This window comes from Equus asinus, chromosome 7, assembly GCF_041296235.1.
Source record: "Equus asinus isolate D_3611 breed Donkey chromosome 7, EquAss-T2T_v2, whole genome shotgun sequence".
Taxonomy (NCBI): Eukaryota; Metazoa; Chordata; class Mammalia; order Perissodactyla; family Equidae; genus Equus; species Equus asinus.
This window is the reverse complement of record NC_091796.1, coordinates 69,816,833-69,832,004: the sequence shown is the minus strand read 5'-3', so window position 1 is coordinate 69,832,004 and position 15,172 is coordinate 69,816,833. Positions and strand designations below refer to the sequence as shown.

The 15,172-nt window shown below is 40.8% G+C and overlaps 1 protein-coding gene across 1 annotated transcript; it reads left to right on the top strand.

Moving 5' to 3' along the window:
* Window positions 1–32: 32 nt before the first annotated feature.
* Window positions 33–14,409, top strand: L3HYPDH (trans-L-3-hydroxyproline dehydratase). Its single transcript, XM_014864648.3, has 5 exons — window positions 33–605; window positions 4,373–4,542; window positions 6,966–7,088; window positions 7,170–7,307; window positions 13,259–14,409. Exons 1-5 carry the CDS (start codon window positions 98–100, stop codon window positions 13,382–13,384), a joined length of 1,065 nt encoding a protein of 354 aa, XP_014720134.1. The 5' UTR covers window positions 33–97; the 3' UTR covers window positions 13,385–14,409.
* The last annotated feature ends 763 nt before the right edge of the window (window positions 14,410–15,172 follow it).

Sequence of the window (15,172 nt, the reverse complement as noted above, 5' to 3'; positions counted from 1 at the left end):
TCTGGGTTCCGAGGCCCCGCCCCCGAGGGGGCCGCGCCGCCAGCCCTGCCCGCGCGGAGGCGGCGGCGGGTCGGTGGCCAGTTCCCGGACGCGGACGATGGAGAGCTCGCTGGCAGTGCCCCGGCTGCCCCCGCACGACCCGCGCACTCCGCCGCTGGCGGTAGTGGACATGCACACGGGCGGTGAGCCGCTGCGCGTCGTGCTGGCGGGCTGTCCCGAGGTGGTCGGCCCCACGCTGCTGGCCAAGCGGCGCTACATGCGCGAACACCTGGACCACGTGCGGCGGCGTCTCCTGCTCGAGCCCCGGGGCCACCGGGACATGTACGGGGCCGTGCTGGTGCCCAGCGAGCTGCCCGACGCGCACCTGGGCGTCCTTTTCCTGCACAACGAGGGCTACAGCTCCATGTGCGGCCACGGGGTGCTGGCGCTGGGGCGCTTCGCGCTCGACTTCGGGCTGGTGCCCGCGCCGCCGGCCGGGGTCCGCGAGGCCCGCGTCAACATCCACTGCCCGTGCGGGCTGGTGGCCGCCTTCGTGCAGTGCGAGGGCGGCCGCAGCCGCGGCCCGGTGCGCTTCCACAGCGTCCCGGCCTTCGCGCTGGCCACAGGTAACCGGCTGCAGGTAACCTCCCACGCAGCTCACCGCGCTCTCTGCGGGCTGTGCCCTCGCGGCGCGACTGACCCGCCCTACAAGCCTTTGCACTTAATTCTAGAGCAGTGCAAACGTGCCTTAGCGTTCTAGCCATGCGGATTTGGGCGGTGCCTGAAATGCAATTATCCCGCAGAGCTCTCCGGGAGGAGTACAGAGCTCCGGGTTTCCCTTACTCAGCGCCTCCTTCCCGCTGTCAGGCTGTCCTAGAGCTCTGGCGGTTGGACAAAGCAAAGTTCGCTGGGGTCAAGGCAAGAGCAAAGAACAGCCAGTGAACTGTAGTTCCCGGCTGGCTGAGAATACGCTCTCTAGACGCTTTATTGACCCGAAGGGTTACTAAAACTTATGCGTAAAAAGTGTCTTCTCCACTTTTGGGGAAAGAATTAAATGAGAATGAATAAATGAATCAATTTATAAATTGTGAAGATACGGATGTTGCTGCTCTTATTCTTTAATAACAGGAACAGACATTGCCTGCGTTCGAATCCTGACAACCCCCTAAAGCACTGCAACCGTAATCAAATTACTTAACCTCTCTGTGCCTGTTTCTTTGTTCTCTCATTGGTTTTGTGAGGATTAAATGAGAGTATGAAGGTACGTGGAATTTTAGAAAATATATCCCTAGAAAGGCTGCAGAACATAGGGAGTTGCTAGAGTTCTCTAGACCTTTGAAAGTGCAGAGCCTTTAAACGGTTGCAGTGGGTTCCCTAGTACAGAGCGTGTACGTCCTGTCAAATGGGGTGTCTATAACTATAATCCTTACGAAGAGGGAGAGCCCTCCAAAGGGCTGATTTCTGTCGGGACGCTTTAGGGGTCTGACTGGGTGTGAGCTGGGCGCTCATTTAGTCAAGCCAGGAATAGGGTTATCACCCTTTTCTTGGAGGTCTTCAAGCCAATCAATGATTTTGTTAGTTTGATCTTGATCCTTCTCCAGGATTCGGGTTTCAGATTAGCCTGCTTATGAATGACGCAGCGATAGCCCAGGCGTCGGAGATCCTGAGAGCCACCTCGGGCAGCTGACTCACGCGCGGATGAAGAATGCCCCTGCGAAACTGATGCCTTTTTCCCCTTTAGGAGCGAAGGGCGTCACGCCGGATTGGAGGACGCTTGAGGGAGACAGGAGTTCCTGTTTAGGATTGCACCTAAGCAGCCTCAACCGTTTACCTAGTCTTGCTACCCAGTTTCCCCCTCGGCCACCCCAGCAGCAGAGTAGAAACTCTCTAGATTTTGTAGGAAATGGCAGCTGGCAGCAAGTTCACCCACTACCTCCTGGTCCAGGCTTGGTTAGGGCACGGGCAGCCAGCCCCGCGGGCACAGTAGTTCCTGAGGGCCCCACTGTGTGACTGTGAGTAATCCGTGGGCGTTCACGGTCACTTTGAGTCATGAAGAAGACGAAATCCTAAATCCTTTACTTTGAAAAATGCATGAAAGGCGGACTGATAGTGTTCAAAACCACTGCTCTGCCCCTCCCCATCTCGGTGACCTGGTGAAAGGGAGTCCATGCTCAGTGTCACGGTAGAATGAGGATGACAGCAGCACCCCGCTCAGAGGACTGCAGAGGTCACCTTCGCTCCATCAGCTGAAGCCCTCCATCCGAGGGCTGTTGCCTGTGTTCACGGGCTAGAACAGTAGGCAGGCAACGAATATTTGTGGAATGAGTAAATAAGTGAAATTCGGAGAAGACCGTGCTGATTGGCAAATGTAAATACCTGGTCCTCCTAAGATCTCTATTGCCACTGGAAATTAAACTTTGGCTTTAATACTAACATATATTGTGTTCCTAATCTGTGCCAAGATGGCCCCACACATGATCACAGGGAATTCTCAAAATAATCCTTTTGGGGGAAATAGCAATTTCACTTTGCACGTGAGGACACCAAAGCCACACTTAACTTACCTTTCTGCACTCCAGGGGTCCCTGATTTCCATCTACTTCCTTGTTCTTTCACTAAACCTGCTTTTCATGTTGTACTAGCATCAAGATAAAGACGTTTTTGATTCACTTTTGCTGTTAAGCTCCACAGGCGTGTTTCACTCTTTTGATTGACACGTCACATGTTAAAAGGGCCCTGTGGACCCCCTGTAACTGATAGCGTACTGGATCTTTGTCAGACTCAGGGTGCAAACTCAGGAATACAGGAAATATTTTATTTTTCACAACTTAATTTCTGAATTTGAGACCCCGCTCTGCCCTGTTGGTTGACTCTGCCGCATCCCTCCACATGCTGTCCCCTTTTCTCATATATGCGTGAACAAAGTTTCTTAAAAGTGCCACGGCCTTGCAGAGGAGGGCCTTTGGTCCTCAGCTTGCACAGTTAACCAGCGAAGCATCGTCTGCCCCAGTCCCTGTGGCCTCTGCCCCGCCCCCTGCGTCCCCCTCCCGGTTGCTGTATCATCACAGCCCAGAGCCTCCCCCACCCCGTGCTGTGGGGAAGTCAGCACAGGTCTGCACTCTGGACCTTCAGCCTCTTCTCAGTCCAGAGGAAATTTCTCGACTGACCAGGAGAAACAGTCTCCCTTCAGGACACTCCTTTGCCAACAAGTCTCTTTCCCCTGCTGTCTTAGGTTTCCATAAAACAAAAACAAAGGCCTTCTCTGTCCCCTGCCATATGCCACCTGAATCTGGGAGGAGGAAGAGAAGAAATGTGAGAAGGCGTAAAACAGTTTTAACATCCCAAAATATCATCCAGCCCCATTCCTTGGGAAATACAAATTCAAGATTTCAAACAAGTGACCTTCAGGTGAAACTTTGGGTATGTTGGGGATTTGAAATACTCAAATAAAAACACTGATACAAAATGATACTGTAGCGGTCAGCAGTGCTACCGTGGCTTTATTCCGAGTATGCGCCTGCAGGGTACTTTAATGAGATGAACATATATAGATGAGTAAGTATTTGTGTAGAACTTATATAGAAAAATTTCTCTTTTTCTTCCATTTGTTTTGACATTACAGCTGAAGAAAACCAATTTGTGCATAGGATCCAAAATTTTCACTATGTAAACCATCCCTCGTAGCACAGCAGGGGGCCTGCATTCTCCTTCGCAGTTTCACATGTTGATGTCCCAGGGCTTTCCCTTTCTCTCTGCCTCTATTATGTTTCCTAGAAAAGATCCTCAGGATAGTGAACAAACATGTATGTGTAATTTGGGGAAAACATGGCATTCAAATGTTGTATAACATATGCAAACATCAAATAAAAAATAGAAAGATGCACTTAGCTAAAGGTCTACCATTATTTACCTAATGCTTACTCATCCTGAAAATGGGTTTTTTGTTTAATTCCTTCTTATGATAGAAAGAAGCTGCATCCCCCCTCCCTCCCCCACCCCAGCCACCAAATACACATATTAAAAATGCTGTAGAGCCAACCCTAATCGCCTAGTGGTTAAAGTTCGGCACGCTCTGCTTCAGCAGCCTGGGTTCAGTTCCTGGCCAGTGAAGCACACCACTCGTCTGTCAGTAGCCAAGCTGTGGTGGTGGCTCACATAGTCACATAGAAGAACTAGAGGCACTTACAACTAGAATATACAACTATGTACTTTGGCTTTGGGGAGGGGGAAAAAAGAGAGAGGAAGATTGGCAACAGATGTTAGCTCAGGGGGAATCTTTTCCAGAAAAAAAAAAGATGCTCAATAGAAATTGCTGTCAAAGAAAATAAAAATGCTGTGAATTTTATTGCTAAAACACTAAAAACAAATTGATTTTCAAACATATCTTTTTTAGATCTCCTGGTGGATGTTCCTGGTCATGGAAAGGTGGTGGTGGACATTGCATATGGTGGTGCATTTTATGCTTTTGTGAGTGCTGAAAAGTTAGGGCTCGATGTTTGTTCTGCAAAGACAAGGGACCTTGTGGATGCAGCGACTGCAGTGACAGGGGCAGTGAAAGCTCAGGTCAGTACAGCTGCTGCCATCATAACAAATGCCCCCCTCGGCGGCATGGGGGGAATCTAAATTACACGTCTATATGGAAAATTACACATCTATATATTTAAATTATTAGCAGTACTAAGAATAGGGTACTAGTTTGAATCTTAGTCTCCAGAGCAAGACTCCCTAGGAGTTCTAGCTTTGCCACTTGTGACTTTCGTAACCTTAAACATGTTACATAACCTCCATGTACCCAGTTTTCCTATCTGTAAAATGGAAATTATGAAATACCTGCTTCATAGGGTGTTATAAGAATGAAATAAGTCAATACGTATAAAGGACTCAGAATAGCACCTAGCCTGTAATAAATGTTCAATAAATGGTAACTATTATTAACTTTAATACATATGTACATAATATAATTTGTGGTTATTTAAACATATAGTAAATGTATCATACAGTATTCTACTAATTTGAAATGCATATCCTTTGCTATATGTGGTCATTCTGCAAAAATAATGAATGTAAAATATAGCTTACAAAATAGATTTCATTATATCTAATTACTCTTATTTCACGAGAAGATAAATTCATAATTAGTGATTTTTTTCTTACATTGCTAAAAAGTTACTTAATTTCTCAAGTAACTCTAGTTTTGGCATGGGAAAACCATTCCGATAAAATCGGTTTAGATAATTAAACAAATCTAGAATATTCTTTCATTTCTAGCACAAGTCTGCCATTTTACCTTGAAATTGGAACCTATAAATAAAGCTCATATGAGGTATTTGAATGTTTTAGCATATGAGAATTTAATTATTCTAAGTAAAAAAGAGCTTGTTAAAGATAGTGTCTAATCTACTTGTACTAATAATTATTTATAGGCCTATTTAACATACCTGAGGCTTTCACATAATTTATAACTTAATAAAATGAGAATATATACTATATCCTTGATCTAAATTCTCATTTTTCCAGGACTGTCAATACCAATATGCAGAATTATTTTATCATAGTAACTTCTGAAGCTCTGAATTGATAGTAATTTTCTGTTCCATTAGGCAAACAGCTAATAGTTTGAGTTAACAATTTGGCATAAAATAATTTCACCTTATTTTTAATGAAATAAAGAGGAAAAGGAATAGTTTTCCTAATAAGGAGTAATTCTGAACTCATTAAAGCTTGAACTTTTCCCCAAGGTGGCAAAGGGCAGACTTGGAGGGAAGAGGGATTCTGAGAAAAAGTTCTATCAGGGATGAGTCAGGCCATAGAACTACTTTGGGCATTGCTGACCATTCCTACTGTTGCTTTGGATGGAGGGAAAGGCTATTTTGGGGGCTGACATTAATAAACATCAGTTCACCTTCATTCACTCTTTTAACAAAGAATTTATTGTGTGTCAGACACCATGCTAGTTGCTGGAGACAAAGGAAGAACAAAGGCCCCCTTCAGGGAGCTCGGTCTAGTTGGGGAAGCATACCTGTGATCAGTGTGATGTTGTCACCGTGCTACAGGGGAGGTGGGCAAAGGGACTGTAAGCAGACGGAGAACAAAGATCCAGTGTGCAGGCCTCATTCACTCGGTTATAGATGAGCTCTTTGTATTTTAAGAATTCAAATTTATTCAGCTGCTTTAAATGACAGGTAAGTGGTAGTGGAATGTGTTAACTATGAGGATACACATGGAAGTAAGATGTTAGTAGTCTCAGAAAAACTCTAAGATGTTACAGAAATCCGGGAAAAGCTCAAGAGCCAGAGCTCTCGAGAAGAACAGGAAGCACGGCACATTTGGGCCTGACCCACTTTCCCGCTAACGTGACTTGGCTACCCAGCCAGTGCCTGCTTCTCTCTGTGTGTATCTGCTGCTTTTCATGGTACCAACTGACTTCATCCTTGCAATAGATGGGTTTTTTTAACCCAATCGTTTCTCTCACCTAATAGCTTCTGCATCGTTATAACTTTTGCTTGCTCATGGCCTCTCACACTCCCTTCTCTATCAATGGTATTAACTTCAGCTCTAGAAACTCATTGCTTGATTCTTCCACATTATCTCCTTCAAGCTCCTGAGACTGTGGATACGACTGCCTTAGCTCCTCCTGTTTGAGCAGCTACTACCGGCCTGTGGACTGACCATCCTGGGGTCAGTGTTTCAAAGGATGTGTGTTTGGGGGCTGTGTGTATAAAAGAGAGCTCTTCCTTTAGCAGAGGCTACGTATGTGCAGGGCAACTTCCTTAGAAAGGACTCAAAGTATGATAAGAATCATAACTTCCAATAAAACTATATTTATCTAGACAAAGACTTCATTTCTAGTATTTAGTGCCTTGACCTAAAAGGTATTTTAAAAATGATAAAGATTGAAAGGTTATGTCTAAGAGTGCCCCAGCTACATTATTTGAATCAAAATATTTATTTCACATGTGGGTGATAATTTTTTTTGTTATCGGCAGTTTAAAATTCATCATCCTGAAAGTGCAGACCTTGCCTTTCTGTACGGAACTATATTAACAGATGGAAGAGACGCTCACAGTGAGGAACCAACCACCAACATCTGTGTGTTTGCAGATGCACAGGTATTAAACCTGCAGTGTTTGGCACCAAAGCCAGGTAATATGGAAGCAGAACAGTGGGAACCTTCATTTATTCTTCCACAGGTTGACAGAAGTCCTACTGGCTCAGGAGTGACAGCCCGAATTGCCCTCCAGTATCACAAAGGGCTTCTGGAACTGAACCAGACCAGAGCCTTCAAAAGCAGTGCAACTGGCTCAGTCTTCACAGGGAAGGCTGTGAGGGTGAGTGACATGCTTAGCTTCTCATCTGTAAATGTGTTACTTTTGAGCCTAAGTTGGGTATTAGGTAAGTTTCTTCACTCAGCTCTCAGAAGAGACTTTTAAAGCAGGCCTGTAAAACTTGTGTTCAACTAGGATACTGGTTCTCAAAGTGTGGTTTGGGAAGCCCTGGAGGTCTCCAGGGTCCTTTCCACCGGTCCACAAGGTCAAAACTATATTCATAATAATACTAAGACATCATTGGCTTTTCACTTTCATTCTCTCACGAGCATCCAGTACTCTGGAGGCCACGTGACATGTGCCATCCCAGCTGACGGGAAGCAGAAGCAGAGGAGAATCTAGCCGTCGGCTGTAAAATCAGACATTAAAGAGTTTGCACAAGCCTAAGACAATGCCATTTTTCTCATTAAATGTTTTTGTTTTGGCAAATACAGTTATTTTCACAAAAATATGTTGTTTATGTTAACATGTAACAGGATTTACTATTTTTCAAATGAATTAATGAACAAATATCTTTAACTCCTAATATAGTAAATATTGATAGATATAACCTATGTAAACAAAACCTCTTTGAAGTCCTCTGATCTTAAGGTATAAAGCAGTCCTGACACCAAAACGTTTGAGAACCACTAAATTAGGGTTTGGATTTTTTTTTTTTTTTTTTTAGGAAGGTTAACCCTGAGCTAACATCCACTGCCAATCCTCCTCTTTTTGCTGAGGAAGACTGGCCCTGAGCTAACATCTGTGCCCATCTTCCTCTACTTTATATGTGGTGCACCTGCCACAGCATGGCTTGATAAGTGGTGTGTAGGTCCACACCTGGGATCTGAACCAGCGAACCCCAGTCTGCCAAAGCAGAATGTGCAAGCTTAACCGCTGCACCACCAGGCTGGCCCTTAGGGTTTGGATTTTGTTTGTATTTTATTGGAGTGTTTTATTTTATATAATAGGATGTGAAAAGTTGTGGAAAGGATTTTTTTAATAGAATCAAATTTTAAACATGCTAACAGAGCTAATTAATGAATCTACTCACAGTAGTAAATAAAATCTACTACAAGATGACCAGTTTACATTTAGCAAATGAATCTACTCATAAAGAACTCTTTAACATAGCAAACATTCTATCGTAATAAAGATTTTTATATCCTAACATAGCTGTTTTTAAAGTTTGGTTTTCCTAAAAATTGAAGTTTTTTAAAGTTAGGGATTCCTATATAATACAGTGACCTTATGAGATACCAAACCATCTCTGTTATTTGCAAAAATTTGGAATACGCTGTCCTGGAGTCTGAGATTGAAGGTAATACAATCATCTACAACATTTGTTGGCTGCGTCACCATGTGTCAGTTTCCAAGCTGAGCACTCCACACACACCATCTCATTTAATCCTCATAGTACTCCTAGGAGGTTAGTACTGTTATTATCCTTTTTTTTTTTTTTTTTTTTTTACAGATGATAACATGGAGCATTAGAGAGTTTAGGTAATTTACAAGAGGTCAAACAGTTGGTGAGTCACGGAGCCAGGCCATGAACGAGGGTCTCTCCAAGCAGACCTCCTTAGGCTGTTAAGCACTACTATATTGCTATTAGACAAAGCAAGTTTTCAACGAAGATTTATATTATAGCAGCTTTATAATAAGATAGTAAAACTACTGTACCCTAACCTAATAATTGACATTTTACCTTAAGCTTGAGTTATTCTCATTTTTAAAAATTAGAAAATAAAAAGGTACGCTGTAGTTAAGATATGAAGTTATTTCTTTTATAGTTACTAATCGTACTTGCCAGAACATCTTCCCTGGCATTGAACTCCTTCCCTCTGTCTGGGCTCTCCCGGGCTCTCTGATGGTATCTTCTCCATCTCTTTCCCAGCCTGACTTCCTTTCCCTGTCCTTCCATCTAAGGGTCCCCAGAAGTTTCCCCTTAGCTTCCTTCTCATCTCATCTGCAATTTGATGCCACTGGGCAATTTCACCCACTTGTAAAGCTTCATGTCCAACCACCTGCTGCTGATGACTCCCAAACCTTCATCCCTACATGCCAGCCTGTGCCTCTCTCCTGACCCTACTTATATTCCCAACTGTCCACTAAACTCATCTCGAAATGATCATCCTAGAGATATCTCAAACTCAAGTTGTTAAAGAGTTCTTCCTTCCTTCCTAAAAGTGTTCTCCTGTCTCATTCCCCATCTTGGTTAATGGTAGCACAAGCTTCCCTTCCAAACTAGAAACTATGGTCACATCTAACTTATTCCTATTCCTCGCCTCCCACATACATCAATTCCCAAGTCTGTCACTTCTCCAGTTCTGTCTCTATATTTTGTTCTTCTCCATCCTCACTATAAACTATGCTAGTGACTCCAGATTCAATCAATGAATTAAAGTTTCCTCTTAATGGGTCTCTGGGTGTCTAGTCTTTCTCCTCTTCAATTTGCCCCCTACTTTGCAGCTAAGCTTATCTAAAACCCAAATCTGATAAGGTCACTCTCCTTAAAAACATTCCATTGTCTAAAGGATTAACTCTTGGGTTTTCTTTAAAATAATAAAAAATATGTGGAGATTAAATAAAATGCTACTGAACAAATACTGGGTAAATGAAGAAATCAAAGGAGAGATCGAAAAATACCTGGAGACAAATGAAAATGAAAGTATAACATGCCAAAATTTATGGGATACAGCAAAAGCAGTTCCAAGAGGGAAGTTTATAGCAATACAGGCCTACCTCAACAAACAAGAAAAATCTCAATAAACAATCCAACAGTACACCTAAAAGAACTGGAAAAAGAAGAATAAACGAAGCCCAAAATGAGTAGAAGGGAGGAAATAATAAAAATCAGAGCAGAAGTAAATGAAACAAAGACTAAAAAGAAAAAAAAAAATCAATGAAACTAAGAGCTGGTTCTTTGAACAGATAAACAAAATTGACAAACCTTTAATTAGACTCACCAAGAAAAAAAGAGAGAAGGCTCAGAAATGAAAGAGATAAGTCAGAAATGAAAGAGGAGAAATTACAAAAGACAGCTCAAATACAAAAGCTTATAAGAGAATACTATGAAAAGCTATAAAGCAACAAATTGGATAATCTAGAAGAAATGGATAAATTCTTACGATCATGCAACCTTCCAAAACTGGATCAAGAAGAAATAGAGAATTTGAATAGAGCAATCATCAGTAAGGAGATCGAAACAGTAATCAAAAACCTCCCCAAAAGTAAATGTCCAGGACCAGACAGCTTCCCTGGTGAATTCTACCAAACAGTCAAAGGAAACTTAATACCTATCCTTCTCCAACTCTTCCAAAAAATTGAAAATGAGGCAAAGCTTCCTAACTCATTCTACGAAGCCAACATCACCCTGATACCAAAACCAGACAAGGACAACACAAAATACGAAAATTACAGGCCAATATCACTGATGAACATTGGATGCAAAAATCCTCAACAAATACTAGCAAATCAAATACAACAATACATTAAAAAGATCATACACCATGATCAAGTGGGATTTATTCCAGGAATGCAGGGATGGTTCAACATCTTCAAATCAATCAACGTGATACACCACATTAACAAAATGAAGAATAAAAACCTCATGATCATCTCAATAGATGCAGAGAAAGCATTTGAGAAGATACAACATCCATTTATGGGAAAAACTCAAAATAAAATGGGGATAGAAGGAAAATACCTCAACATAATAAAGCCTATATATGACAAACATAAAGCTAATATCATTTTCAATGTAGAAAAACTGAAAGCTATCCCTCTAAGAACAGGAACCAGACAAGGATGCTCACTTTCACCACTCTTATTTAACATAGTATTGGAAGTCCTAGCCAGAGCAGTCAGGCAAGAAAAAGAAATAAAAGGGATTAAACATGGAAAGGAAGAAGTGAAACTGTCACTATTTGCAGATGACATGATTTTATATATAGAAACCCCTAAAGAATCCACCAAAAATCTGTTAGAAATAATAAATGTTTACAGTAAAGTTGCAGGATACAAAATCAATACACAAAAGTCAGTTGCATTTCTATACACTAACAACAAAGTAGCAGAAAGAGAAATTAAGAATACCATCCCATTTACAATTGCAACAAAAACAATAAGATAGCCAAGAATAAACTTGACAAAGAGGTGAAAGACGCTGGAAACTATAAAACATTGTTGAAAGAAATTGAAGAAGACACAAAGAAATGGGAAGATATTCTGTGTTCTGGGATTGGAAGAATTAACATAGTTAAAATGTGCATACTTCCTAAAGCAGTGCAATCCCTATCAAAGTTCCAATGACATTTTTCACAGAAATAGAACAAAGGATCATAAAATTTGTACAGAAAAACAAAAGGCCCCAAATAGCCAAAGCAATCCTGAGGAAAAAGAACAAAGCTGGAGGTGTCACACTCCCTGATTTCAAAATATACTACAAAGCTATAGCAATCAAAACAGCATGGCACTGGCACAAAAACAGACACACAGATCAATGCATCAAAATCGAGAGCCCAGAAATAAACCCACACATCTTTGGACAGCTAATTTTCCACACAGGAGCCAAGAACATACAATAGAGAAAGGAAAGTCTCGTCAATAAATGGTGTTGGGAAAACTGGACAGCCATGTGCAAAAGAATGAAAGTAGACCATTCTCTTACCCCATTCACAAAAATAAACTCAAAAAGAATTAAAGACTTGAATGTAAGATCTGAAACCAAGAAACTTCTAGAAGAAAAGTACAGTCTTCAACATCAGTCTTAGCAGCATATTTGCAAGTACCATGTCTGACTAGACAAGAGAAACAATAGAAAAAGTAAACAAATGGGACTACATCAAACTAAAAAGCTTCTGCACAGCAAAGGGAACAATCAACAAAATGAAAAGACAACCTAACAATTGGGAGAAGATATTTGTAAAGCATATATCAGATAAGGGGTTAATATCTGAAATATATAAATAACTCATACTTCCCAATAAAAAAACCAACAACCTAATTAAAAAATGGGCAAAAGATCTGAACAGACATTTCTCCAAAGAAGATATACGGATCAGGCACATGAAAAGATGTTCAACATCACTAATTATCAGGCAAATGTAAATCAAACCTACAATGAGATATCACCTCATGCCTGTCAGAATGGCTATAATTAACAAGACAGGAAATAATAAGTGTTGGAGAGGATGCAGAGAAAAGGGAACTCTCTACACTGCTGGTGGCAGTGCAAACTGGTGCAGCCACTATGAAAAACAGTATGGAGATTCCTCAAAAAGTTGAGGGGAACTACCATAGGATCCAGCTATTCCACTGCTGGGTACTTATCCAAAGAACATGAAAACACAAATGCATAAAGATACATGCACCTCTATATTCACTGCAGCACTATTCACAATAGCCAAGACTTGGAAGCAACCTAGGTGCCCATCAAGGGACGAATGGATAAAGAAGATGTATATATTGTGTGTGTATATATATATATATATATATATATATATATATACACAATGGAATACTACTCAGCCATGAGAAATGATGAAATCCAGCCATTTGTGACAACATGGATGGACCTTGAGGGTATTATGCTAAGAGACATAAGTCAGAGGGAGAAAGTCAAATACCATATGATCTCACTCATAAGTAGAAGATAAAAACAACAACACATAAAAACAGAGATTGGACTGGTGGTTACCAGAGGGGAAGCTGGGAGGCAGGAGGGTAAAAGGGGTGATTAGGCACAAATTTGTGGTGATGGATGGTAATTAGTCTTTGGGTGGTGAACATGATGTAATCTACACAGAAACTGAAATGTAATGATGTACACCTGAAATTTATATAATGTTATAAACCAATGTTACCACAATAAACAACAATAATAAAATGATAAAAATCAAGAATACAGCTTTTAGGCCACATACAACAAGAGTGAAGTATTTTGATATTATACTCCTTTCATCTTCTTTTTTCAGGAAGCAAAATGTGGTGATTTTAAAGCTGTTATAGTGGAAGTATCTGGACAAGCCCACTACACAGGTACAGCAAGTTTTACAATCGAAGACGATGACTCACTGAAGGATGGATTTCTTCTCAAGTGACTTCTATGGCTTTTAAAGGCTTCCTTCTTAAAGCAATAATTGTAATTAATTTTTCTCTGAATTATGTGGAAAGCTATCCAAATTCTAAATGTAAGCCAACTTCCATTCTTTTTAAAATAGTATGCTGTGGCTAAATGTCATTATACCTCATATTTGCACATGTGTATTGGTATATGTAGCAAACAAAATGCCAAAAATTCATTCTTTTAAAATAATACTCTATGGTAATTACTAAAATATGTTAAAGATTGCTTGAATATTGTTCAAATGCTTGAATAATATCTTGAATTGTAGCCCTCACAAGAAGTTCATTACTTTAGTCTTCCAGGTTCGAGCAAAATAATGGCGTCTTCTCTGAGCAGCATGTAAGGTAGACAGATTATTATAAGGTACTCTACCCTTAGTGAGTATAGCGTGGAAGAGAGTGGGGGCGGGTCAGCTTCTTTGGGTCAATGTTGTTCTAGCTGCTGCTGGGATGCTCTCTGTGGTGCACAGCCCAGATCCTACACCCAGGTAACTGAAGCCTGATAAACTGACATGAGAACACCAACTAATCATTAGACTTTTGCTATGTCTTTAAGGCTGTTACAATAGAGATTGTTTATTGCATTATTGAAATACAGGTACACAGTAAATATCAGTCAATGAATCACTACCGTGGGGTGAGTCTCATCCTCTCCCAGCTACATGCCAGGTAGATTTAAAACATAAAAGAAATGTTAACTGTTGACATTCTTGCTAGTTAATTGTCTGTGAGCCTGTTAAAAATAAAATTTGATCATTATCAGTCATTATAAAATGAAGTATTAAAAAATTATTCCACATGTGGTGCTCTCAATATTCAGTAGACTCTTTTGTGAGGTAAGTAATAGTATTTTTTTCTCAGCATACAGAAACTGAAGTAATTAATTCATTTGAACTGGCTTTGTCATCCAGCAAGTCTGTATAGACCCAGGTGTTAGGTCTGGGACTGAATTACCTGACCAATGTGAGGGCTATAAAGTTAATGTGCTTGATTTCCTTATTACACAAAAACAGTGAAGATGTTTTCCACTCATTTTCTATGAAATTTTGTGGTAAAGAAATCACTTACTTCCAAAAAATGACATTATTCCTAACAAACACGAAAAATCCCCAAATAAGTAATCTCAAACTACACCTAACTGAATTAGGAAAAGAAAAACATAAGCCCAAAGTCAGCAGAAGGAGGCAAATAATAAAAATCAGAGCAGAAATAAATGCGATGGAAACAAACACAGTAGAAAGGACCAGTGAAACAAAGAGCTCGTTCTTTGAGAAGATAAACAAAATTGACAAACCCCTAGCCAGACTTACAAAAAATGACACTAAGTCAATATGACCAGGAAGATTCCTACAGATTAGGGAGATGTGCTGTACTTTTTTTTAAAAAAAACAAAAACAGAACCACTATTTTCTCTTCAAATTTCACGTGACATTAATTTGAAAAAAGATACATACATTGTTTAAAAGTTACATTTTATAGCATTTTCTAACTGCCACACACATCTCCTCCACTTTAATGACATACACCATGAAATGGGTGTTATTCTCCCATGGCGACCAAGAGTGGGGAGATTTTATCACTAACGTTCTTTAGAATTGTCAGCACGTGGTGAGAAGAAAAAGCAGACTGACTTTTAGTCGGTTTTATTATTGTTTTAAAATTCTCTAGAGACAGCGCACCCCCGTAGCCACTGCACACCCTGCCCTGCCAACAGCATGCGGAGTTTTTACCCCATTTATATATGTATCTGAGGGAAACTCAAG